We start from the raw sequence: 27,483 nt of genomic DNA on the forward strand, positions 1-27,483 counted from the left end.
AAAATGGTGCAGCGTCATTACTTCACTTCTAAAAACCTTTAATATAAAACCACAAAACTAATTTACCTTTTTAATATAGAATAGATCTATACAATACTTTACTATAATAAATTAACATTGATAATTGATATAGTTTGTAGTTCAACTTTTTAGTTATATTTTTTGGTTTGGTACTTTCCTTCTAAAATTACAAGTTGTGGAGATCTATTACTCTTACATTATTAAATAGTTTTAAATACTAAAAACATACATTATCATATAATATCTCATCTATACAATACTATAATAAGTCAACATAGGTATAATTTGTTGTCCAAAATTTTATTTATAATTTTTAGTTCGGTACTCTCCCTCTGCAACTACAAATCTACAACATGTGGAACTCTAATCCGTTACATGATAAATATCTTTTGTTCATACATATGAAGATATACGAAATATGAAAAATCTGATTTAAAATTAAATGAATAATAAATTATCATATATTGATAATAGAAAAATATGTATAAATAAATAATAAATTGTTAAAACTAAATTTTCGTGAGAAAATATAATCCGTTAATTAATATAATTTAATTAAAATTCAATTCATTAATATTAAAACACTAATAAATAATGTTAAAATTTAAGTTATAAATAATAAATTATGAAATATATAACCGCTCGTGCTTCGCACGGGTTAAATGCTAGTATATATAATTATCTAACGTGTTATAATGCGTAAGATACAACTCAGTGGTAAAGGTTTTTACTCGAGGATGCAAGGAGATTATCTAGATTGGGTGTCTTGTATTAAGAGGCCGTTCGGTGAAAAAAGATTCCGAATTTTATAAATTAGAGTTTAATATATATTAAATTTATTTTTCAAAAATATAGTTCATGAATATCACAGTTAACACGTTGCATCATGTAACGCTAAGTTATAAGGATAATACACTACACGATCTAGCCTCATATTCTAAAAATATGATCCTGAACATCAAGCTAACACGTTATAACATTTAACGTTAGATTATAAACACTACATGCTACAGCGTTCTGGAGAGTAATTTTACATTGACTTGGACTTCAAATGTTAAATAATATAACGTTTACCTAATATTACATTATATAGCATTAGTTTTTTAAGACCCTTTCTTTACCTTGACAAGGGATATAACTCAGCGGTAGAGTGTCATTATAAACATTACAAAATATAATAGTGTTATACGATGTAATATTAAGTGAGAATTGGGATAATATTTTCCGCATATGACATTCGAAGCATTATTATTTGGAAATTATGATACTGTCAACGCCGCATAAGGGATAACTAAAAAACAAAAGGAGTAATTAGCTTCATACTTCGTCGTGTTTGATTTAAGTTTTATTCATTTTTCTTTTTTTCGATTTCATATTTACCTCATATTCTTTATAATCAATCCCCCCACCCCTTATAAAGGGTCTACTTAAAAGTGTTGTTAAAAAGTGTGCGTCGTCGTAAAAAAATTGGTGTCGTAGAAATCATTGGTAATTTTTTTTAATATTTGCTTATTTTGAGTTATAATAATATAAAAAATAATATTTTTGATGAGTTTTGATACTTAAATCTATAACAACTTCGGCAAAAGATGAAAATCAGGTTTTTTAAAAGTGTAGAAGTATTCACTTTTTTTAAAAATAGTTTTTGAGCTGAAAACTGCTGTTTAAAAAATTATTGAAAATAAAATTAATAGGTAAAATATTTTTGAGATCAAAAATAAATTTTAATTTAGTTTTTACAAATTAAAAATAATTTTGATATAATTTATAAGTCATGTTATTTTAAGAAATTAATGATATTATTAAAAAATAAATTATATTCATTTATAAAAATATGAATAAACTATATTATTATAAAAAAAAAATATATTCGAGTCCTTTAATTATACAATATCTGAAAATTAGATAAAAATAATTATATAATTTTTCATTTCGTTGCCGAGATTAAAATCAATCCGAACATCAGAATGAACGCTTAATTATATTTAACTAATTTTTTTTTACGAATATCATATTTTACATCTATATTATAAAATGTGCAGTTTTATAGCACATTACATAACGAAGATAACTAGAAAAAATTAAACCAGTAAATTAAATTAAACAATGTTTCACAACATTATTAACATAATTAAAAACAAACCAGGTCAAACAAAGATAATTATAACTCCTGACAAAACAAAAGATAATTATAACTAAAACTCAATATCCACCTGCGCACCCAGCGTGGTCGCCCGATGACTATTGTTTAGTTAGCTCTAACATCAATAATGTATAAATTAAAATTTGTACCTCTAATTTTTTCATCAATTCAGCCTTATTTAGAAAAAATAAAAAATGGAAACAAGTCTACTGAGAATTGAGACTACCCAACCTATCTAGTGAAATGATTGCGATACAAGTGATTAATATTTTACACACAAAACTCACACTTTAAGCCTTATTTATTTCACAAAAATAATATGTACTCCATTATGCAACAAACTCATGTAATAATGATAGTTATCACTTATCTCTCACTATCTTAAGCTGAACCCAATTGCCAATTCGATCCGATCTCAAGATATTCACGGACCTATCATTTGGTTTTCAGCCGATTCGTTGTCAACCGAGTCAAGCTCAAGCTCAAAAAACCAACTCAAGTTAAAGTTGATCTTTAGTCATGGATCGACAAATTGTTCTTTTATCGAGGTCAAACAAAATTTATACAGTAGTAAATATATTAATTCCTAACGCAGCAGATCTGCAGGTACTCCTAAAGGCCACAAGATTTCAGGTTCACTTAAAAACTCTTCATGAACCGGGTTCTTACAATTACCGAAAGACACCATGATTTTTTATGTGAACAGGAGACCATGTTGTCTATCAGCGCTTAAACACACATTCCAGATTTTCATATTTCCGCTATAAAAAAGCGCATAAAGTTTTTTTTTTCAGAAAACGATTGTCACACACCATCTCCCATTTAATTTTGCTCTTGGAAATTTATTAATGGAATCCTCTATAGGTACTAAGACGATACACATCTTGGCATCCTTATAGGCTATGGCCAAGAACAGCACTCTAATGTGAAACTAACATGGATAGATTTATGTTAAACAAACTGAAACTCAGATATGTGAATTTAGCTTTTAACTTTACACCAGGAAATGGACAAGTGACATATACTGGTCCTATTATTAAAAGTTAAACCCCTTGTGAAATGTGACTTTGAAATGAAAGCAACTCTCAACAAACAAAACTTAATTTCATTGCCCCCACTCCTTTTGGCATTTGGCTTCTTCATACCAGAAAAAATATTCAAGAATGTGGCTTTTATCAGCTTTAACTATTCTAAATACTAGCCTTTAACCCGTGCAAAGCACAGGCGGGTATATAATTCGTAAATTATTAATTATAATTTAAATCATAACAGGAGTGTTTTTAGTATATGAAACTGTTTAATAGATATCTACATGTTGCAGACTTTTAGTTTTATAGGAGTGTACCAAACCAAAATTTTGTACGACTACAAATTATACCCATGTTGGCTTTTTCGTAATTTATTAATTATAATTTAAATTTTAACATCATCTTATTAGTATTTTAGAATTGATGAATTGGATTTTAACCTGATTATATTTACCAATTGGTTATATTTTTTGGACAACTACAAATTATACCAATGTTGATTTATTATGATATAGTATATAAATTATATTTAAAAGAATAATGATGGAGTTTTTATCTTGTACTATATCTCAAGTGTTTGTAATTTAAACAGTATAAAACTCTTCAATATTGTAAGAGTAAGAGAAGTTTATATGTGACAGACTTGTAGTTACAAAAGAGATGACCAAACCAAAATTTTGTACGACTACAAATTATACATATGTTGGCTTATTATTGACATATTTCCCTGTCCGAGGGCCACTTTTGACGAACAAATAAGGACATCCACATCTTCATCTAGAAATAAAGAACTCCAGATAACTCCTACTGCGATAACAAGGACTCCAGCTTCACATTTTCTTCAATTCTCCCGATCCATATCATGAAAAACTAAAGTTTCTACAAAAGGACGAATGACAAAAGGTGATTTACAGCCGTCCTTGTAATAGGAAGGAGTCAAATGAGCACATGATTTAACAAAATCATATGGCTCATAAGTATCAAGATTGTATGAAATCAATTTGTTTGATTTTGCTTGTATTGGCTCACCGTTGTCCCTTGTACCCAAGACTTCAGCCCAAACATTTTCACCTAAAGTAACACTCATCTTTTTCTCCCAAGACAACCCATCCATCATATCGTCTTTCAATATCCAAATGTCCAAATGAGGAAGTCCATTTTCGTCACCCTCTTCGTCTAGATCCATCTGATCAATCTCAACAAAATAAGCAATAGACTGGCCAAATGGAAGTATAAGAGGACTGTCAAGCTGACGTCCAAAAAGTTCAATGTAGGGAGACAACATGATTTTTCGCAGTATATTTGTCTTGGTATCAAAGCACATGACTAACTGATTTAACTCGTCGGAACCAAACCCTACCCAAACAGTACCATTGACAAACACCGCCGTATCACTTGACACTCGACCAACAAAAACCTTATCTTGGCTCATTTCCTTCCAAGAATTAGTGTTTAGACTATAAACACCAATCATGACTGTATGCGGGAACTGCTCATAGGCCACAGGAGGGTCAAAACCCAAGAAATCGAATGCCAAAGGTTCACAGGTCGAACTAGGTTTGACAATATGTACCACAACATAATCATCAAATTCCGGTAAAAACCGGAAAGCTAAAGCATTCCACCTAGTTTCCCTAAATGTGAATGTCGAAAGAGGAGACTTGGGGACAGTCCTCCATTTCTGAGCAAGAGGATTCCAGAGAAAAATGATAGGATCATAACCCACATTTTTATCAAATATATTAGACAATCAATTTAAACCATTTGATTGCACATACCACGCACATTCGGGCATGTCAAGCGGATAATCAAATGTGCAATATTCTGGACATTGTGCATCATCATAACGTAGTGTCAATGTGTCATTTGTTGGTTACTAGTGTCATGGAAAAGCAAGTACTTAGGCCAAACCAACAGTGATTCAAAAATCCAAATTTAAGGCATATTACCCCAAATTCTCCTCCAGCAGTGATCCAAAAAGTGATCCAAATTTGAATCAGTTAATAGTACTGATCCAAATTTGGATCAGCCTGTTCACTGATCCAAATTTGAATCACCTACTTTATTATAAAATAATAATTTTATTATTTTAAAATCTTTCGTTTATCGGGCTTAAAATATTTGCAATTATTAATATTTAATTATTAATAGTTTATAATTAATAATTAATAAAACTAATGTTTTAGTAAAAAATTTAAAATAATAGGAAAGCAAATTTCATTGAAATTAAAAAAAAGGGTACAATCCATGCATAAAATAAAAAATACATAAAATGCATTAAATATAATATAAGTAGTTAATAAAGATTAAATATTAAATTTATGATTATATAGTTTAATATGAAATTTATGTAATATAATATAAAAAAGGTAAATCGGATTAAAATTTGGATCACGCTGCTAGAGTTGGTCAGAATTTTGGATCAGAATTTAGATCTGATCCAAATTTGGATTTTTGAATCACAACTGCTGGAGATGGCCTTACGATTAACATGGGCTGTCATTTTTTGATGATTGCAGTGTTGAGAGATAAACAAAGGAGATTTTATGATATGATACCATGATTTTTGGACAGCAGAACAACGTAAGACGTACTTGACTGGGAGCCTTTTGAAAACTTCGGACAAGATCTCTTCTGGGAAGTAGTAGGAGGGCTTCTTCTTGGGCTTTGACAAGCTCATTGTTACTTGATTCATCAGAGCAAGACCTGTGGGGTGGGAACTAGGGTTTCTTTTTTCAAGGCTTCAATTGTGCATTGGGGAGTAACCTTGCATCAAGAATGGGGAATCAGAACTCTATTCATTATTCAAAATTTATCGGAGATATTTTATATATTTTCTTCAAGGATTAATTACAAACATTTTAAATACTGCTCAAAATTGTATTAAGTAATATATTTATAAAAAAAAACAAGCTTATGAGGAAAATGACTTTTTTCGATTTCTATATACATGATGATATGCTATAATTTTCAAGACCGTGTATCCAACTATTTGACAATAAATTATAATTTTCAGACAGATAACTTGATATGTATTTTTAAATTATTTTATTGGACAAAAAACATGTTCTTCTAGAAAAATAAGAGAATAAAGTTTGCTGTGATGGTAAATAAAATCAGATATCCATCTAGCAGAAATGATCAAAACTTCAAAACGGATATTCTTATCACTTATTTAACAAAAGTGGTGAGCACGATAAGGCATGTAAGCCTGCATTGTCAAAAAAAAAAAACGATGGTATTTTTGACAATTTACGGTGGTATTTTTGACAATTTTCGGATATCTCCGATATAAATATGTTTTTAGTATATGATGGAAAAGATCTTTTAATTATCAGATATGCTTCACCAGCGGAAACTGTTAGTTAACCTAGCGCTAAATATGGGTTATCTTCAATTTATTTTTCATGTAGAAGAACCTAAACCAGAATTCCATGGCTAATTTTTGTGACCTTGTTACTTTACAAGGTGTTTGTGCGAGCTGTTGATGAAGCAAAGTGATGAATAAAATGGAACTTAACAGAGTATCTATTTGTGTCTTCATTGCCTGGACTTGCTCCTCATGAGTGGAGCCTGATACATGCCATAAGAGAAACTGCTACGGAAAAGGTCTGAGAAAGGAGTGCAAGCATCGATGATCTGCAGGGTTTCACCAAGAACATAAAAGCTGGCTTTGATCTATCTGAAACTGGAAATCAGGGTGTAATTTGTAGATAAGCTACCATTGCACGTAGATCACTCTTGCCTCTAGATATAAGAGATCGCGAGTACACTCAGGTCTCAACTGCAAGCCTAACATTGATTTTGACAAGGATACTGAAGCAAAATGACACTATCGTTGCTTTCCCTTTTAAAGCAATAGCAACTTTTGGCTCGCTTATTTTGTCTGTCTTTAGACAATTAGCTCCCCAGTGTGTTGCTTTACGACTGCAGCAGAGTTACAGAGGTAGTATCGTTGTCATCTGTTTCTTACCTCCCCCTTGACATCAATCTGCTATGTTTCCGTCCTGCTGCTGCTGATACTGTAGGAACTGGAATCGCAAGGAAACTTGTTTCCCAACATTATCATCTTTACTAATGACAGAACTCACCTGCCCTATTGTCTTTCAATACCCAAACGTCAGAATGAGGAGTTACATACTCATCTTCTTCGTCTGAATCGGATCATATGATATCTTCAATAATATACATTTCAATTGACAACTAAACACAAAGCTTAGCTACAGTAGAACGAGGTTTATTAAGCAACAACAACTACGACTCTCTTTCTTTAACAGGATGAACTACTATGACAAAAGATATAGGGTACACTTACATTAGCTATTGATCATAAACACACTTCCATTAGAACTTTATCAAAAACATAAGAAATTAAGACAATTAGCTTCCCTTTGTGTTGCTTACAACTTCAACAGAGGTAGTATAGCTACTATCTGTTTTTAACCTTCCCCATAACATCTATCTGCTATACTCGAGTTCTGCTAATACCATAGGAACCGGAATTGCCATGAAGTTGTCAAATGGGAAGCACTTGCCTGATTCAACACTGGATTCCTTAAATTCAGACGAGCCATGTCACTAGCAATCATTTGTTGAAATCTTAGTTCGAGGTCCACTTTTGATGCACAAATAATGACGTCTACATCATCATCTCTAATTCTCTATCTAGAAAAATGAAGAGTTAAAGAACTCTAGCAAGTTCGTATTGCGATAACAAGGGTCCGACAAACATTTCGTTCAAATTTCTCAATCCATATCAAGAAAAAGTAGAGTTTCCAAGAAAGGACGAATGACAAAAGGTGATTTAGAGCCCTCCTTGTAATAGGGAGTTGGAGTCAAATGTTCACATGATTCAACAAAAACATATGGTTCATGAGTATCAAGATCATATGAAATCAGTTTGTCCAATTTTGCTTGTATTGGCTCACCATTGTTCCTTATACCCAAGACTTCAGGCCAAACATTTTCACTTAAAGTAACACTCATCTTTTCCTCCCAAGAAAACTCACCCATCGTATCTTTGTTCAATACCCATATGTCCATATGAGGAGATCCATAGTCCTCATCATCCTCGCTTGCATCATCCTCACCGACCTCAACAAAGTAAGCAATCGATTGACCAAATGGAAGAATAAGTGGATTCTCAAGCTGACATGCACGAAATATAATGTCATCAGGTAAAATGACTTGTCCCAGTACATTTGTCTTCGTATCAAAGTACATAACTAACTGGCACAAATCCTCATTATTATAGCCTACCCAAAATGCAGTACCATCAACAAATACCGATACATCCGTACTCATGTAATCAACAAATACCTTATCCTGACATACTTCCTTCCAAGAATTACTGTTGAGACTATAAACACCAATCTTGACTGAGTGTGGGTATTCTTCATAACCTATGTCAGGATTAGAAATTAAGTAGCAAGGGGGTGCAGCCGTCGAAATAGGTTTGATAACATGTACCACAACATAATCATTAACTTCCGGCAAAAACCCAAAAGCTAAAGCATTCCACTTAGTCTCCCTAAATGTAAACATCGAAAAGGGAGAGTCCGGCACATTCCTAAATTTCTGAACAAGAGGATTCCAGAGATAAATGTCGGGATTATAACCCACATTTTCATTAAACATATTAGACAAACAGATTAAACCATTTGATTGCAAATTCCACAAACAAGTGGGCAAGTCAAGCGGATACTCAAATTTGCAATATTCATTACATTGTGCATCATCTAAACGCACTTTAACTTGAGTGATACTAGTATCATGGAAAAGTAGATACTTAGGATTAACATGGGCTGTCAGTTTCTGATAATTAGAGTGAATAGAGATAAACAAGGGAGTTCTAATGAGATGATACCATGATTTTTGGACAGCTCCACAACGTAAGACATACTTGACAGGGAGCCTTTTGAATATTTCGGACAAGAGCTCTTCGGGGAAGTCGTACGAGGGCGTGTGCTTGTGTTTTGACAAGCTCATTTTACTCAATTTCAGTGTAAGAAGACCAGTGCGGCAACAAGGGTTTGTTTCAGTATATGCTTCATAACAGGGATTGGAGGTTAAACGGGTCGGGTATTAGATTACTTTTTCTTTTTCATATTTTGGGACATCAGTATCATATTCTCAAATATGAACTTTTTTATAAAATTATCAATCCATAATCTCTTGCAAATGAAATAAGCTTAGCAAAATCTTATTATCATTATTTTATACTATTTCCGTCTATCTCATTTTTCTACAGTTTCTTTTTATCGTTTTACACATATCTTAAAATATATATAAGAGTAAAGAGATCAAGTAGTTGCAGTGAGGTCTGTGTTGTTTTGAAGTTCTCATGGTTAGACTTACATAATTGACAAGCCTACATTCAGAGAATAGAATCTGTTTCTTCAACCTGTTTGGTTAAAATGATGTTGAAAGGGTAGTTCTAGAGTTCAAGAGTTTGCTGAGTCTCTGTTTACTTTGGTCCTCAAATTAATTTAGTTCAAAAAACATTTACAGCATATATTTTTTTTTGATCAATTGCTCAGTCAGAAGGTTTAGTTTTTATAATTTTTGGGTCTGGAACCTATGGCAATTTTTTTACATGATATTAAACATCATTATTCTTCCAGTCTTGATATAGAATGGATTGCAGCAGACTTTTTTCCCGAGTCCTTTGTTAATTAATGAAGTGCATAATGTACATTTGTTTCTGCTGTGAGTTGAATGTTATTAAGTCTTTATTGTCGTAATCTGTGCCAGAGCAAGACTGATGAAGACTCAAGCGCTCACCGATCATCAGTATCAGAGTTTGGGGAAGACAATTTTGCTATCGGTAGATGGGAACAGAAGGAAGTAACTAGTCGAGATGGGCACATGAAGCTCCAAACACAGGCATTCTTTGCTTCAATTGATCAGAGAAGTGAGCGTGCAGCAGGTGAAAGTGCATGCACAGCTCTCGTTGCCGTCATAGCTGATTGGTTCCAGAACAACCAGAAATTGATGCCTATCAAGTCACAGTTTGATGCTTTGATCAGAGAAGGCTCGCTAGAGTGGAGAAACCTCTGTGAAGATGAATCACACAGGGACAGGTTTCCTGACAAACACTTTGACTTGGAAACTGTCCTTCAAGCCAAAATAAGATCTCTGTTTGTTGTTCCTGAAAAGTCCTTCATTGGGTTTTTTCATCCTGATGAAATGGAGGAAGGGAGATTTGACTTTTTACATGGTGCCATGTCCTTTGACAACATGTGGGATGAGATTAGCCGTGCAGGATCAGAATGTTCAACTCGTGGTGAATCACTAATTTATATTGTTAGTTGGAATGACCATTTTTTTGTCCTCAAGGTTGACCCGGAAGCTTATTACATCATCGATACATTAGGGGAGAGGCTCTATGAGGGATGCGATCAGGCTTACATTTTGAAATTTGACAGGAACACAACTATATGCAAGCTGCCCACTGATGCTACAAAGCCGGTAGAAGAAAAGCCTACCGACAAGCAGATAGTTGTTGCGGAAGCGGAACTTAGAAATCAGCAGGCTAACCAGGTGGATTGTAAAGAGCATTCTGTAGATGGTGCAGTATATGAGCCTGATGTATTAGTGAAGAGTGACAATGAAGAGGTGGTGGTTTGTCAAGGAAAGGATTCTTGCAAGGAGTACATAAAGAGCTTTTTAGCTGCAATCCCTATACGGGAATTACAAGCAGACATTAAGAAAGGTTTAATGGCATCAACACCCCTTCATCAGCGCCTACAGATCGAAATTCACTATACGCAATTACAAGTACCTGCGCCCAAAAGCTCAGATGAACTAGCCATGGTTACAACCACAACAAACGGTAGTAGTTCCCCAGTATCTGAACTTACTAGCAGCAGTTCCCCCGTATCTGAACTTGCAATGACTACCACCAGAACCACCGCTGATAGTTCTCCAGTATCCGAGTTTACTAGCAGTTCACCCGTACCTGAAGTTGCAATAGAAGAGGCTGCTGCTTATTGAACTGCTGTATAGGGGTATATGTGATTAGTCTAACATGTTTTTTCCCATGTAAATGGGTTCTTGAATTTGAATTGATTGTTCTGACATATTAGTCCCGTTTACTATATCTGATGGGGAATAGCAACATAATTTTTTTTTCTTGAAAAACAAATAAAATAAATCTAAAAACAGTTTTTGGCTAAAAAATACTTTTGGAGAAAATATATCCCATGGCCCATACTAAAAAAGAAAAACTGTTTTTCATCTTTCCTGATAAAATTTTTAATCCTAAACTTCATCAAAATCATAATTCTTATATTATAGGTTAAAATATTTATATATTAAAATTATTACCAAAGAACTATCTTTGAAAACCACTATTAAAACCCTCCTATTATTTTATAGTAACTTCAACTTATTCACACTTCGACTTCCTAATAATTATCAAGTTATATTTTTCATTTGAAAAAAAATAAATTAAATATCAATAACATTAGCTGGCTATATTAATCTATACTATACTATAATAAGCCAACATGAGTATAATTTGTAGTCGTACAAAATTTTGGTATGGTCATGTTATGTTTTTTTATTTGGTACTCTCCCTCTGAAACTAGAATTCTATAACATGCGCATACACTGTTAAACAGTTTCATATACTAAAAACACTCATCATAATACATCATCATATAATATTTCAGAAAAAAATTATAATGATGTTATAATAAAGTTATAAATATCCAATTTTCAATACTTTTTTTAAAAACAAGATCCTTCGTATAACTCTTTTTAACTCTAATCCGTTACACGACAAATATAGTATCCACATATTAATAACAACAAAATATTTATAAATAGATAATAAATTATAAAAGTTGAATTTTTTCGAGAAAATATAATTAGTTAGTTAATATAATTTAATTAAAATTCAATTCATTGATACTAAAATACTACTAAAATAATATTAAAATTTAAATTATAAATAATAAATTACGAGTTGTATACCCGCCCGTGCTTCGCACGGGTTAAAGGCTAGTAATAATAAAATGTTTTTGTGATGTCCCCGCGCGGTTAAAATCGTTTTACATGTTAAAATTTTATTATAACCCTAATCGCGGATATTCATCTAACGGTTGAGAACCAGACGATTATATGTCACACTTCTCTAAAATACAGGTAACTGTTAATTTTGTTGTGGGCAAATAGGTTAGTCGGAACAGTTTGAAAAACCCCTAATTGTTTAATCGTACACAGAATTAAAGTGAGACTGCATTCCATGCTGTGAAATGGCTGAGTTGAAGATCGGACAGCGAGTCCACTCGGTTGGGGATTGCCGGAGAATCGGTACTGTAAAGTATGTGGGAGAAGTAGAAGGCTACTCCGGTGAGTGGGTAGGTATCGAATGGGACAATGATGCTCAAGGCAAGCACGATGGGTCCGTTAATGGGGTTCGCTATTTCCAAGCTAAATCTGCAACATCAGCCTCTTTTGTCCGGCCCCACAAGTTGAGTTCTGGGATTTCTTTTTTACAAGCTCTTGATCTTAGATATCGATCAACCTCAACTAAAGAAGAAGAGGGTATGTTTAATTTTTGTGTAATGTATCTTAAAGTATCAAACTTTGATTTTTGGTCCCCTCAAAAATGAATCTTTGACAGTAAATTTGGGCTTTTGGAAATTACAGATGAAATGTATGTTCTTTCTGCTACAAACAGAAGAGTCTCTGTTCAGCTCTTGGGCAAAGATAAAATTCAAAACAAGCTCAACTGCTTTGAGGATTTGACTAGTGCATCATTGTTTTATTTAGGGGTTAGCTCTTGTGGGCCTCCTTCTGAACTCAGTGTTAGTGTACCAAGTAAGCTTAACATTTTTATTGTGATATGCATCGCTAAACCTTTTTGGAGATCTCGGTGTTGTTAACTTCGTATAGTTTGTACTTTTGATGGAGATTTTATCATTTGGTTTGAATTAGTGATGTCAAACCATGAAGAAGATACTATCTGTCGAAACTCCTTCACCTGATGGAAACAGTCTTAACAATTATATAATCTTACTGGACAAACATGTTTGAAGCCGGATTTGCCCATGTCTTCCGCTTCCTTTTATTTTCCTGGTCTCTTATATGTGTGTTAAATTTAGCCTTCTAGCGAAAAATCATTCAAAATTGGAATTGTTGTTTGTTTTTAAGTTTTAAGTTTGTGCCTAAACTACCATCGTCCATCCCTTGTCTTGATTTTCTATTGGATTTTAATGTTGCTTGTGGTTGATCTTTCTGTCACTTGCAGATCTAAAGGAGCTTGACTTGACAGGAAATTTGCTTTCAGAATGGGAAGTATGTGTTCCAGAAAATCTATGTTTCATTATGCTGCATTGGTCGATTGTTCAGTCAATTTTAGCTGAAGTATTTAGTATCTGAATTTATATGAAAGTGCATATAAATATATAATTCTGTGAAGAGCAAATGTATCAACTAGTTGGTTCAGCAAGTAATATTGATATTTCCTATCCAAGCATCTAAATCTAGATTTTTAATAATTTGGTACCAGCTACTTCCTTACCTCAGGTGACTGAATTTTCTGTTTTTAAAGTAACATATAATTTATTAAATTATGATTAATTGGACGTATTTTGCAAATTTTTCTTTGTTTAACTAAGTTTGCCGATTACTGAAAATAACTGTAGATATTACACTTATATAAGGATCAGGAGAAATTACTATTATGTGTATGGATGTTTTAACACAGGTTGTCTAGCTTGTGAAATATGCCCTCTGTAAGTGGGTTTCTCTCATCCTTTACTATTCATGCCTCATATGATTCTTTGAACCAATTTTGGTGAATATTGACCTGCTACTTCGCTAGAAGCTGGGATCACTTTCTTATTTTAGGTCTTGGTGTTATTGCAGGATGTTGGCATCATCTGTAATGAATTACCAGCTCTCGTGGCTTTAAATCTATCTTATAATAGAATGTCACATCATGTAGTGGGTTTGCAATTGAAGAACATTAAAATTCTTGTTTTGAATAATACTGGACTCAACTGGACCCAAGTAAGCAGTCACTTATTTATATTTTCTTTAGTTCATAAAGTATTAGACTAAGGGTGTGGTCTATTTACTTTTGCAGGTTGAACTACTTAAAGATTCACTTCCATTAATTGAAGAATTGCATCTTATGGGAAACAAAGTGAAGAATATACAGGTTTGTTATATATATATCCACATGGAAAGTTTGATTATGCACTTGCCAATATGTGGAATATAAGAAGCGTCATACACCTGCTACTCCTTAGAACCACTGCAAATAGGCTCACTATTAGACGTAATTAAGCTGATTTCAAACATCTCATCTTTTTAAAAAATTTATTATCAGTCATACCATAAACTTTGAGTGTATGCACACTGGGAGTGATACAAGTACGTCCTTGTAGGTTAGCTCAAACAACCACATAATACAAAAACACAAGAGGTCACGACTTATGGAAACATTTATAGGATCTTGTGCTCATGTTGAAATGGTCAAATCTGTTTTCAGACTTTAGTCAAATTTGTGCCCATGTACTGATTTCAGGTGTCTGCTCGTGTATGGCCTTATGGTGATTAGAAATTCTGTTTTATTATTTAATTTTCTAATATATGAATTTTTTTTTTGATGAATTATTTGTAGCCAACATCTTCCACGACTGTACAAGGATTTATTCATTTGCGCCTTCTCAATTTAGAGGATAACTGCCTAGCTGATTGGAATGAAATCTTGAAACTTTCTCACCTACAAAGGTATCTTCAAAAAAAGTTTTGGTATTTTTTTTGTTTATCACAATTCACAACTTTTCTTCTGTGACAAAATATGTAGTCTTTAAATTCAGCTTGGAGCAGCTACATCTGAACAAGAATGATCTGAACTGCATACGGTACCCAGATAATGTTGCAATACAAAAGTTGGCCAGTGGTTGTGAATCATTTGAGAAAGATATTGTGCCTTTCCAAAATTTGTGTTGCCTTCTTCTTGGTGATTCTGGAACTCCTTTTTGGTTTGGAATTAAGTTTTTGTTGTATTAATTGATTGTGGTTACCAGTTAATTATTTGTCTTACATATCCAGGAGGTAATAACATTGGCGATCTAGCTTCTGTTGACTCGCTTAATAGTTTTCCAAGATTAACGGTAAGATTTAGTGCATGTACTGCTTAATTTTGGTGTTCTTTCTATTAGTATGTGTGTATGAATTCTAGCGTAAACTGCATGTGCCGTCGAAGTATCCCTTTCTAGCAAAAGTTTGATTAGTCAATGATTTGTATTTTTGTGTGGATAGATGACTTTTAGTTTTTGTCACCAGCCCAATCTGGCTGTACTTTTTTCGCTTTTGCGTTTAAACTTATTCATATTGTTGTTCAGTTAGAGACAGGGTTCACTTGTTCTTTTTCTTTCGCAAACTGATGTCTTCTAATCTGGTTTTTGTTGTGTCGACAAGGATATAAGGCTTTCCGGAAATCCGGTTAGTGATCCAGGAAAAGGTGGCATTGCAAGATATGTTCTGATTGCCAGATTAGCAAAAGTTCATATTTTGAATGGGAGTGAGGTATCTTGATAAGTATGTTTAGGCGACTCATTGCTTTCAGTGGAAAATATGAATTTGATGCATCTTTGTTTTGCTTTTCCAGATAAGTCCTCGGGAAAGGAAAGACTCTGAGATTCGGTACTTACTTCTTCGTGACATCATATGTTACTTTCTATGCATCAATATTAATATAAATGTCCTTGACTTTGCATTAATTTCTTGAACCGTCTAGAGTATTTTAATATATTCTTAAAGATGACATGCTTTATCTATTAATAAGTTTTGAAAAACTAGGCAGCGCTGATTTTGCACTTGCAGTAGGTGGTTAAGTGTCTGTAGAGGTGATTTATTAAAATTTAGGAGATTCTTTCTCTGTCCCAAAATAATAGTTGCTTCGACCTTTATCATATAATTTGAGGTGCAAAAGGAAAAAAAAAGGCACATTATTTTTCAAATTTTCTTTTTATGAACAAAAATATTCAGAAAAAGAAAATTTGAAAAATAATATGTAGAAATATTTTTTTTCTGCACCTCAAATTATGTGCAAAAAGTCCAAGTGACTATTATTTTGGGACAGAGAGAATAATCTCTCAGTGGCGCATAAGTCTGATTCTAAAATTGTCTGGATTTTATTCTAAAACTGTCTGGATTTTATAGAAAGACCTTGAAGGTGGTTTGTTTAGCGGGGGTCAACCTTCTTCACAGTAGGTCCTGCTACTGTGCTACTAGTTTAGTGGACTATAACTTCAATTCTCTACGGGATGGGAGTCTTGGATCTATTCTTTTTTGTATAACCGTTTCTTTAGCTTCTGCTGATACGTTTTAGACGACTTTCATTCTGAATACTAATCCCAAAATGGCAAACGATAAAAGTATCTGGTTCTTGTCTGACTTGGATTTTCCTTGCAGTTATGTACGCTCTGTGATATCAGAGCTCCAAGGCAACCAGGAAGTAATAAAGCAGCGTCATCCAAGGTATTTTAGGTTCTTAATATCCAACATAAATGAGATTATAATGATTGATGCCCATATATGCCGCCTAGTAATTGATATGCATTTTAAGCCCATGATCTCAGTAAAACTCTTGGCTTAGGCTTTGATCCATCATAGTCAAGTATTTTTCACCTTACCAGGCAAGGAGCAAATAAAAAAGAACTTCTGAAAGGCTATTATGGCACTACTATGAAACCTGAAAACCATTTCACATGGACAACAAGCAATTTCCGGTCTAAGAAAGTTTATATGCTATGCTATTTGTTTACTAATGGCTTAAATATTGACTGAAGGTTCTTTGAGCTTAAAACATATCATGGAATTGAGGATGAAAGGCCATCAAGTCAAGCAACAGTCCCTCAGAAAATGGCTTCTGGCCTTCTTTGTAAGTAGTTTAATCCATGCCTAGAATTTTTCGAGGACTACTCTGATAAAAACTTTATAAGTTTGACATGTTTTTTTTGTAGCCATCACTTTAAAGTGCGTAGGAGCATCAATCGGTGAAAAACCCCCAATGACAAAGAAGCTTCCAGCAAGCACAACAGTAAACATTTTTATTTCTCAAAACCTAGTCCATGTTGTTAAGAGCTAGTTTAAATTGCTTTCCCTTAATATAGGTTGGCAAGCTAAAGAATCTCAGTGGGAGCTTTTTTAGGTTCAAGGCGATAAAACCAAGATTGTTTCTCCAAGAAGAGGTACATACCAACATCTACCTCTGCATCTTTGATCCTACTCCATTTATTTGGTTATAAAACAGGGTGTCCCATTTCCTTAGCTTCCATCAAGTGTCCAGACTGTCAAAACTGTGCACAGTTATTATTAATGCAAAAGGCGTTTAAATACTGTTAATTTTATTTTGTAGGGGTCTCCATTGCCATTGGTGCTTGATGATGATATGGCTTCCTTGACTGAGGCTGGAGTTTGCAACGACTCTACCATTCTGATAGATGAAGAGAACTAGCATGAAGGCACATTTGTTTCAGGCCGCAAAACAGATGTCAAACTTTGCTATGTGTCATGAGTTCTAATTGCAGAAGTTTAATGTTGTACTGGCAAGCATGGCCGAAAACGTATTGCACATTGGTCTTATGACTGTAAGTTGCAAGTTGCAAGTTGTAAGCCTTTGCAATTAAACGAGTCAGCTATTAATACTAACATTATAAATCTCTTAATCCATTTTCTAATAAGCATTGAAGTGTAATTTGATCCGTAAATTGAGCAGACACGCATAGATAATGGCCTGAGAGTCCTGTAGACTAGATAAGTAGACAATTCATTACTCTATTTCTCAGACCTGCCATGTTCTTTTCCCAGGCCATCAGCACGGGATCAAAAAAGTGTGAGCATCCCTCGAGAGATAGGCAAAAAGGGCAAAAACACCAATCATGCAGTCATACTTTTAACTGCTTTATACGTAGAAAGCAGTGTTTTAAAAATCCCCGATTTAACCGATTAATCCCCGATTAATCCCCTGCAAGGTCGGTCACCGATCCGATTTTTGAAATCCGATTAATCCTTGTATATATTTCATAATCAAAGTATATATGATAAATTATTAAAATTAAAATACTATATTACTTTAAATATGAATAATTATAGAGTTTATGAATACAGTAAATATATTAGTTACTAAATAGCTAATATAATAATAACTAACTATTAGACAATATTTTAATATTAAAATAAACCCGATTTTAACTCCGATTAATCCTTCCGATTAATCCTTGAATCGGTAGCTCAACCGATTAGGTCCGATTTCCGATTTTTGTAACACTAGTAGAAAGAGTTAATCAGATCATATGGTTCTCAGCTAGGGCTGAGCAAAACCGAACCGAAACCGAAAAACCGGACCGAACCGAATAATTTCGGTCCGGTTCGGTCCTAATTTTCTAGAATTTCGGTCTGTTCGGGTATTTCGGTCCGGACCGAAATAAAATACGGTCCGGTCCGGTCCTCATTGAAAATTTTCGGTCCTGGACCGAATGGACCGAACTTTATATATATAATTAATATTTTTATTTAATATATTAAATAACATATTCTATACTACTAATCGATTATACTGTATCTATACCTAATCTGATGCTCTGTCCTATACCTAATCTGCTAATATTCCCCTCCCTCACGGCGTCGCGCGCACACAGCACATCCTCACTGCTCGTCAGATCAAAGAGTCCAAGATTAGATTCAAGCTTAAAGAATCACAGCATCAGGCCCTCAGCCTAAGGTGCATCAATTAGGTGCATCAATTGATTTCTTTAATTCGTAAGTCGCTAGATTTGAAAGGGTAATCTATAGATTCTCTGGCTGACACTTTGTTCCCGATTAGTTCTGAGGGATTGCTTCTCATGCTTTGTTAACACTGATTAATTTGAATTTTTTTTAAAAAAAAATCGGTTCTGGTGGACCGGACCGGACCGACCGAATTATTTCGGTTCAGTTCCGGTTCGGTCCATATGCAAACTTCGGTCCGGTCCGGTCCAGAAAATTTCAGAAATTCGGTCTTCGGTCCTTTCGGTTCGGTCCGGTTCTGGACCGAACCGACCGAATGCTCAGCCCTATTCTCAGCTATAAAAACATTTACTATTGAAAACCGGGGCAAAACATTTTAGAGGGGCAGTTTACAAATGATAAAGTTGGCCGAAAGGAATCAATCTATGCTACTCAGCTCAGGGCAATTAGTCGGCTAAATCAAACCTCAAGAGGAACTTTTTTTCATTACAGTCCAGCATTTCACTCAGGCTACAACTTATACTCCTCTGTGCCAAAAGCTTTTGCCTCGATTCCAGTCTCTTCTTCATACCATATCGGAAGAACTCTGGATAATTAGCAGCTTCTTCAATTCGTCTGCCCATCACATCTACCAAAAACTTGATTCTTGGTTTTAGGGAATTTTTAATGCTCTTGATCAGAATTGGGGGATAACCAGTCACCAGAGCTGCTATATGTTGGTCTTCAAACCCGCAATTCTTCAAGTATGTGACATGTGAGTTCAACACCTTCTTCGCATCTCTACACAAAACCTCAGGGTAGTTAACTGCTAGTGTCTGAAGCTCTTTCTCTTCCAGGCCCAATGATAAAAGAAACTCAGAAGTTGGACGCAACCTATTATCAACTCCATAACCCATTATTGATGGATTCTTCACCAAAACTTTGCCAATTACTTCATTGCTTAGACCAAGACTAGAAAGAAATTCGACAATATGCGCAAGCTTGGATTCTATGCTATAGCTGATGATTCTTGGATTAAACATAAGCATTTTACCAAGTTGTTTCTCATGGACCCCAAGAGATTCAAAGAATGCGAGAAGTGGACAAAGCTTTTCTTCCACGCTGTGGGCGAGTAATTGGGGAAACTTCGTGATTGCAGAAGCAATGTCATTGGGTTTAGTTCCTAATAATGTACCAAGGAACTGAACCATAGGAATAAGTTTCTCATTTAGACCGAGGGAAAGAATCTTAGGGCACCTGGCAACAACATTAGGCAGTTTCCTCTCCTGGATTCCGATGCTTGTCAAATAAGCCCAGTTTTCATCAGCCTTTTCACTCTGTACATCTTCGAGGCGCTTGCACTTTTTGAGCATGACATTAATACTTTTGTCATCGAAACCTTTATCTTTAAAGAACCACCTGATGCTGCTATTGTTACCAGTTGGCTGAGCACTCACAACTTGCATGTTTTCTGGAAAGAATTGTCCATTAATTTACTTAATGGTAATAATAGCCTTAGACTGCAACAACACACGCTCACAGACACAAGTGCATACATAAAAAGACATCAATATATCCTTTCTTTAGTAGTGACCGGCCAACCACCAACATTAAGTATTATTTCCTGATCTAATGGATATTCTTCATTCGGTGACTTAAATTAAATTTTAATACCAACAAAAAAATCACCAATCTGCCAACATAGGTAGATAACAGAGTTACAAGTTGCAACTTGAAATTAAATAAAAATGAAAACACATATATGTTTTGCCATGATCTTTACATCTGGACAAAAGATCATCAAGTAAACACAATACATACTTTTCCGTGGGGGGGGGGGGGGGGGGGGGGGGGGGTTCAGGAAAAATTTAGTTTCAGAAATCCATAGGTATGAGTGCACTAAAAAAGTAGTACAAATCAATAATCCCCATACAAAAGTGCCGCTTAACGAAATGCACTTGATATCCATGATGTCAAATAATATTAAAAAGAGGGAAAAATATCAAATTGATCACTCGTTTCATCCAAATATATCAAGTAGATCACTACTTCCCAATTTGAATCAAATTAATCATTCTTTCTGTTATTTTGGACATGCCGTTACAGTCAACTCTCTTTTTTAGTCATTTATAACATTAAACGTTAATATTTTTGTTAGATATCGACATGGTACTATGTGGAAGTGAATAGGATAGCCTGACATGTAAATGAAGACTTTAAAAAATTTATATGCTCCCGCAGTAAGGTAAAGACATATGTTGTGTTTGGTTGGGTGAATGAAAATGGAGGAAATGGAATGAAATTTGAACTATAATTTAGTTGAATATTTAATAATTTCATTCCTTCCACCATTCCATTCATGCCGCCCTTAACTAGAGCTCAAATCATCCACTTTGTGAAGGAATGCTCCATTGCTTATCATATCTATTTTCTACCCAAATATTATCATACAAAATTTGCACTCACTAATTTTTTTTAAAATCCTCCATCCTACCCTCTATTATTTCATTTTATTTTCGCTCATTCCATTCCATTTCATTCACCCCAACCAAACACAACAATAGATTCATATAGTCTACATGGTAATGACACAGACTCTTGTAGTCCTCATTTACATGTCAGGTTATCCTAGTCACTTCCACGCTGCACTAGTTATTAACTAATCAAAATATTAAAATTTAATGTTGTAATTGACTAAAAAAGATATAAGATTCATAGTGCTTATACAAAATAATGGAATGAATGATTAACTTGAGTCAAATTGGAAAGTAATGATCTACTTGATATATTTAGATGAAAGAGTGACCAACTTGATATTTTTCCCATTAAAAAAATCCACACACCTTTATAACTCACTTATATAGTAGAACAAATGGTGCTTTCTAAAAAACAGTATATGTACATAAAATTTGAAGTCACGGTCGATTGTGAACAAGTTTTAGCACAAGAAGACGTGAAAACAATTGGTGTATAGTTTTCAAAAACAAATGTTGTGCATTGTTATCACATCCGAAGAATGTAGCAAGCGCCTATAATTGGGCCATAGTTGTTGTAAAACTTTGTCCTCCAAATCTCAACAATCTATTTATTATAACAAAAATCAAAGGGCGGTGATGGAGTTCTTTCAAGTTTTTTATATAAGCAGGATGGAGTAAAATATTACATACATTACTCGTAGGGTTCAAATGTATCAAGTGATTCATTCGTTACAAATGTGACTCAACATAGTCACTAAAGTGAAAATTTCTATCGGGTTTTATATCAAACTCGCCACTCGTTGCGTCAAAATATCTCACTTGACCCACACATCTCAACGGCGACTCATTTAAACCACTATAAACCAAATACATATCATTTTACCCACATCACTGTTCATACCTCTTTACTTAATCATTTATCAAAAATTAACTATTTGTTTTTTTACAACGAAACCACTTCGAGTACTTTCATAATTGTCTCTAGTATTTATCAAAATAATTTGAAAATTTTTAAAGCAACATAACTATGTAATTAAAAATATATGTAGCTATAAATATATATTTATTTGATCACCCTTGTTATGTTGCTTTATAATTTCTCAAATTATTTTAATAAATACTAGAGATAATTATGAAAGTACTCGAAGTGATTTCGTAGTAAAAAAACAAACGGCTAATTTTTTATAAATGATTAAGTAAAAAGGTATGAATAGTGATGTGGGTAAAATGATATTATTTGGTTTATAGTGGCTTAAATGAGTTCCCGTTGAGACGTGTGTGTCAAGTGAGATATTTTGACCCAACGAGTGGCCCGTTTGATATAAACCCCGATTTCTATCAACTTAGTCATTACAAAGTCGAAATTTTGTCAATTTGGTTAGTAACAGATGGCGTCCTTGATTCAAATTCTCAAATTAGTGACTAAATCGAGTCACTTTTGCAAAGAACGACTCATTTGATATATTTGGATACAATGAGTGATGTATTTGATATTTAATCCGGTAAGGATGTTCTCTCTACCACGAGACACGTTAAACAATTGTTCTACACTTCTTTCGAACAAGCAAGCCTACATGGCTATATAGCATTCTACATTTCTACTGCAAACATCTAAAACTAGTCTAAAAACCTCCAAAATTGACTAGAAAAATAAACAAAACACACAAATAAGGCTAAAAATACAATGCCAAAGACAAATTCTAGGTAACAGACATGAATTCTCTATTCAGCAACAAATATCATTCGCACTTGGTAGCCTAAATTAGCTTGTATTGAGAGCGCACACACAGAGACATTAAACTAACAGGAAAATAAGTAAGTGTGTGTGTGTGGGAGAGAGAGAGAGAGAGAGAGAGAGAGAGAGAGAGAGAGAGTAGAGTGAAATAGAGTACCTGAGGGAATGAAATTGAAAATGAGAGCGGATTAAGTGGAGTGTGATGCAGAGAGAGTAATGGATTTAGGGATAGCTGGCATTGATTATAGCTTCAAGTAGCAGCACCCCTCACCTTATCTTCCTTCCCTGTACACTCTCCTTTATCTATCCCAATATTTTCATCGATTTTTAAAAAGAAATTGTTTTTCTTTTTCTCTTTTCTCTCTAGCCTCTCTATTTTCATCTCCGACGGGGCTTCCATCGGTTTTCTGGTGGAAAGCCCCAAATCTTTCCGTTTGATTGCTAGTTTTTTATTGTTCTTGCTTTTTCATTGATTTCCTCAATAAATCTCCTTTTTCGGGGAAGGTTTTTTAGATCTACATCACCGAAACTTTCGATTTTCGTTCTTATTCGTTTCCAGAGGCCTTTTTGGATTTGTGAGTGGATCGATTATCTCTTAAGCGTCGTGTGCAGATCTAATTGTTTTAGTTTGTTTTTGGTTATAGTTTGATTTCTCTCCTTAATGAGAGTGTGCGCTTTTCTCTCCTTCTTTTGTGAGAGTGGTTTGGATTCATCGATAAAAACCTTTTGGGAATTGCATTTGTGGTCGATAGCTCAAACGGAGTTTTTGAAAAATATGGTGAACACAGAGCAAGGATCTATACATGTACCATCGTCAATTTCAACATCGCTTATTTGTCTCATCTTGGGTATGAAGACAGTCATGTTAATTTTTTCTATGTTTGTTCGACTCGATCATTCTTGTAGATGCCGTATGGCTATTATTTATTGAATTCTCTCATTTTCTTCAAAAAAAAAAAAAGAAATTGTGAGAATTCATAGATGAGGTTAAGACGATTATTAGATTTAAAGCTAAACAAGGTTCGATTTTTAGCACATATTTAAAATATTTTTATATTTATATATTATATTTAAATTATATTTATATATTATAATTTTTTTTAAATCATACAAAATTAATATTCTAACCGTTCGTAAAAAAAATAGTAAAAAATAAAATAATTTCCGGTGCTGTTTGTTAAAATATTCTATTATAATCATATTAAAATGATAACTATCTAAAATTTGTTGTATTATTAAAATATTAGTTTATAATATAGTTGGGTATAATGATTTGTTATCTTTACAAAAATTTATTGAATTTTATGTAAGAACAACAGAATTGTAAATTTTTACATATTATGAATAAAAAAAAATTATTATGTATTATGTGATTTTAGTTATAATAAAAAAGTAGATGGTGTAAAATACTCAAAGACGATTGAAATTAGGCCTGTAATTCGAGTCAAGCCGAGCCTGAACTCAATTTTTTTTAAATGAGTCGAGCCGAGCGAGTATTATAAACGAGCAGAAAAATCGTCCGAACCCGACTTGTTTATTTAACGAGTCGGACCAAGTATACTCGCGAGTTTAATGAGCCGAGTATATACGAGCCGGGTCAGATAGCTCGGATTACTCGATTAACTAAATCTACTTCTATATATTAAATGGCAACCAAGGGCAAAAAGAGCAAAGAAATTGGCGGTGAAATGTCCACTATACCCTTTTATTACATGTAATTACAAAATTATCAGATGGTTCATTTATTGCATTTAAAATATTAAATATCAATAATTAATGTATTAACATAATAATTATCCTCTAATCACACTTATCACTTATTTATGACTACTCATTACAAAAAAATTAAAATATTAAATGCCAACGGAGTTAGTTAATTAGTTAATTTACACAAAATAAATTTGTGTGACTTGAACTTGTGACATTTAATTAAATCTCATGTAAATTCAACAATCATAATACTAAATAAGATCTCCTTATTTCCATTTTATTTAAAAAAATATAATTTTTTTTACATGTGTGGATATTTTAAATTATTTTCAATTATATTTTTTTTTGCATATGCGGATACCACGAATTAAATATCTCCATTTTTTTAACATGATTTCCAACTTTCGATTTTTTGATGTATAATCCAAGTTGTCCTGATTTTGCCTCGAGTTATGCCGAGTTTTACTGGAGTTAGGCTCATGTTATATCCAACTGATATATTTAACTCGAAGTGTGGGTAATCGACCGAGTTACAGGTCAAGTCGGTCAAATTTAAGAATTTATTCTAAAAATTGACTATTAAACAAATAATCACATATAATTTGTTAAAAAAAATAAATCAATCTGTTAATATAGATAAACTTCTATCATAATTTAAAAAGCAATAGATAATCTATTTATCGACTGATAATCAATGTATTATTAACCAATAATTTATAAAGTACACTAACGAGTAACATGTTGGGATTTCGGGGCAACAAACGCAGCGGATAATCGACGTAAAATCAAAAATTCCGAAACCCTAACCCGAGGATCCATCTATAAAGTATGGCTGATCATGGAGATACGAAGTAATACCTTGTTAAAGCTTTACGTTAGCGAAAGATGGAGGTTCGAAACAAGCAATCACCACGCAGCCCTCAGTCTAAGGATCGCGTCTCTAAGCAGTCCACACGAACGTCTGATCGCTAAAGATCACCGGAGCCGGTACTAGCCGAATGCAGCCTCTCTCTCTCTCTCTCTAGCCTCTCTCTGATGTAGAGCTGTTAGGGTTTTAGTAAAACGAATTTTATATCACTTAACCCTAAAACAATACATCATTATGTATTTATAGGGAAGAGAGAGATAGATGGACCAAACCCTAATCGGATTTGGGCTTCTCCAAACATAATCCGATTTTGGTTTTAATATTAAATTCGAAATTCTAATTACTTAATTAAGACCGGCTCAATTAAATAATTTATTTCGAACTTAATCATTTAATTTAAATTCAGAATTTAAATTAAAACTCCTTTAAACGTTCAAAGTGTGTGACCCTTTAGGTTATTATTACGTTGGCAATAATTTTAATATCCAATAATAAAATTATAATCTAGTAATACATCATTGCTACCCAAGTAATAATAATAATTGGTGATTCAATTAAACCTTTTGTGAATAATGTACAATGTAATATAATCCCTTTAACCTTATATTATAGATCAGACTCAAGGCATGTATTGTGTCATCCTCTTCATCGTCTAATCCGAATTTCCTTGATCAATGAGTAGACTATTAAACAAATCAATATTTGAGCACGGCCATGCATTTTATAGTCTCACTCAATCAAGAGGCCAATAATATCACTCCTAAAATAGGAGGGTTAAATCCTTTCTAGATCATTCATATTTCTCATACGATTCATAATATACCCAATGTACATTTCATCATCACCTGGTCAAAGGTAACTTTTAGTGCAACCAAAGTATATTAATTCTCATATAGAAATATAATGATATCAAGTCAGAGGATCATTACATCATTATCACAGTGAGAATTTCCAATGACACTTATTAACATGTAAAATCTCACGGTGGGTCATTCCAGTGCCATGTGTCGATACATGCACTTATGTTCTTGACTTTAGCATCACTATACCTATGATCAATGAGATGTGATCATCAGTCAACAAACATATTAGTCTTAATGCATCATTATTGTCCCTTAACAATAATACTCGACTAGGGACATTTAGGAATATTGATATTATTCTCATAATCTCATTTCTAAGTCACGTACTTAGAGATATAGAATTACATATAGTATTCCAAGGACATTTATTATGCTTTCAATTTATTACGCAGTAAATAAAGATATAATAAATATTTATTCAATAATCAATATAACATAATCCATAAATGTCTACAATAGAACACAATAGTATTGTCTCTAGGACACCAATACTAACATAACATACATATATAAATACGCAGATATTTATCAAAGAGAGAACGAGAGTGGGGAGGGAGAGCCAGACAGAGAGATAACAGGTACTATGTGCATCTTTACTATATGACTGACTCACACAAATATTCTTCTATACGTGCATGTCTCTCGGTGTTCGATCATATCTTTTCTTTATGATGGTAGCACATGAACATATTAATTCAATTTTAACTATCTTACCATTTCATGGTTAATCATATAATTCACGCGAATCATTCTTATAATATTTTATCATTTATAGACACATTCGACTATGTTTTGATTGAATAACACGATATTCTATGAACATCTTTCACATGCGAAATCTATTGTGCCAATTCCATTTATATGAAAATTTGTTTGTTTTGCTGAAGCAGTTATCATAGATATTAT

The 27,483-nt window shown here is 33.4% G+C and overlaps 4 protein-coding genes across 5 annotated transcripts; 2 read left to right on the forward strand and 2 right to left on the reverse strand.

The window, feature by feature from the left end:
* Positions 1–7,364: 7,364 nt before the first annotated feature.
* On the reverse strand, positions 7,365–9,305 carry LOC108207521 (uncharacterized). The gene is made up of 2 exons (XM_064087433.1): positions 9,059–9,305; positions 7,365–8,769 (listed from the first exon to the last, which is right to left on the reverse strand). Exons 1-2 carry the CDS (start codon positions 9,059–9,061, stop codon positions 7,939–7,941), a joined length of 834 nt encoding a protein of 277 aa, XP_063943503.1. The 5' UTR covers positions 9,062–9,305; the 3' UTR covers positions 7,365–7,938.
* Positions 9,306–9,894: 589 nt separating this feature from the next.
* On the forward strand, positions 9,895–11,241 carry LOC108206513 (uncharacterized). Its single transcript, XM_017376838.2, has one exon. The coding sequence runs from the start codon at positions 9,910–9,912 to the stop codon at positions 11,185–11,187; it is 1,278 nt and encodes a 425-aa protein (XP_017232327.1). The 5' UTR covers positions 9,895–9,909; the 3' UTR covers positions 11,188–11,241.
* A 1,080-nt stretch (positions 11,242–12,321) lies between these two features.
* On the forward strand, positions 12,322–17,921 carry LOC108206262 (tubulin-folding cofactor E). 2 transcript variants are annotated; one of them, XM_017376507.2, is made up of 15 exons: positions 12,323–12,744; positions 12,850–13,020; positions 13,451–13,497; positions 14,071–14,214; positions 14,291–14,365; positions 14,831–14,940; positions 15,030–15,172; positions 15,265–15,326; positions 15,634–15,741; positions 15,824–15,858; positions 16,630–16,695; positions 17,007–17,098; positions 17,181–17,257; positions 17,331–17,408; positions 17,576–17,921. In XM_017376507.2, the coding sequence occupies exons 1-15, from the start codon at positions 12,453–12,455 to the stop codon at positions 17,672–17,674; spliced, it is 1,599 nt and encodes a 532-aa protein (XP_017231996.1). In that variant the 5' UTR covers positions 12,323–12,452; the 3' UTR covers positions 17,675–17,921. The 2 variants fall into 2 exon arrangements, with proteins under 2 accessions (XP_063943504.1, XP_017231996.1); XM_064087434.1 differs by lacking the exon at positions 14,071–14,214 and having other exon boundaries at positions 12,322–12,744.
* A 1,353-nt stretch (positions 17,922–19,274) lies between these two features.
* On the reverse strand, positions 19,275–23,457 carry LOC108206072 (transcription termination factor MTERF6, chloroplastic/mitochondrial). Its single transcript, XM_017376253.2, has 2 exons — positions 23,294–23,457; positions 19,275–20,395 (listed from the first exon to the last, which is right to left on the reverse strand). The coding sequence occupies exon 2, from the start codon at positions 20,388–20,390 to the stop codon at positions 19,392–19,394; it is 999 nt and encodes a 332-aa protein (XP_017231742.1). The 5' UTR covers positions 20,391–20,395; positions 23,294–23,457; the 3' UTR covers positions 19,275–19,391.
* Positions 23,458–27,483: the final 4,026 nt, after the last annotated feature.

The sequence above is a fragment of the Daucus carota genome, chromosome 2, assembly GCF_001625215.2.
Source record: "Daucus carota subsp. sativus chromosome 2, DH1 v3.0, whole genome shotgun sequence".
Classification (NCBI taxonomy): domain Eukaryota; kingdom Viridiplantae; phylum Streptophyta; class Magnoliopsida; order Apiales; family Apiaceae; genus Daucus; species Daucus carota.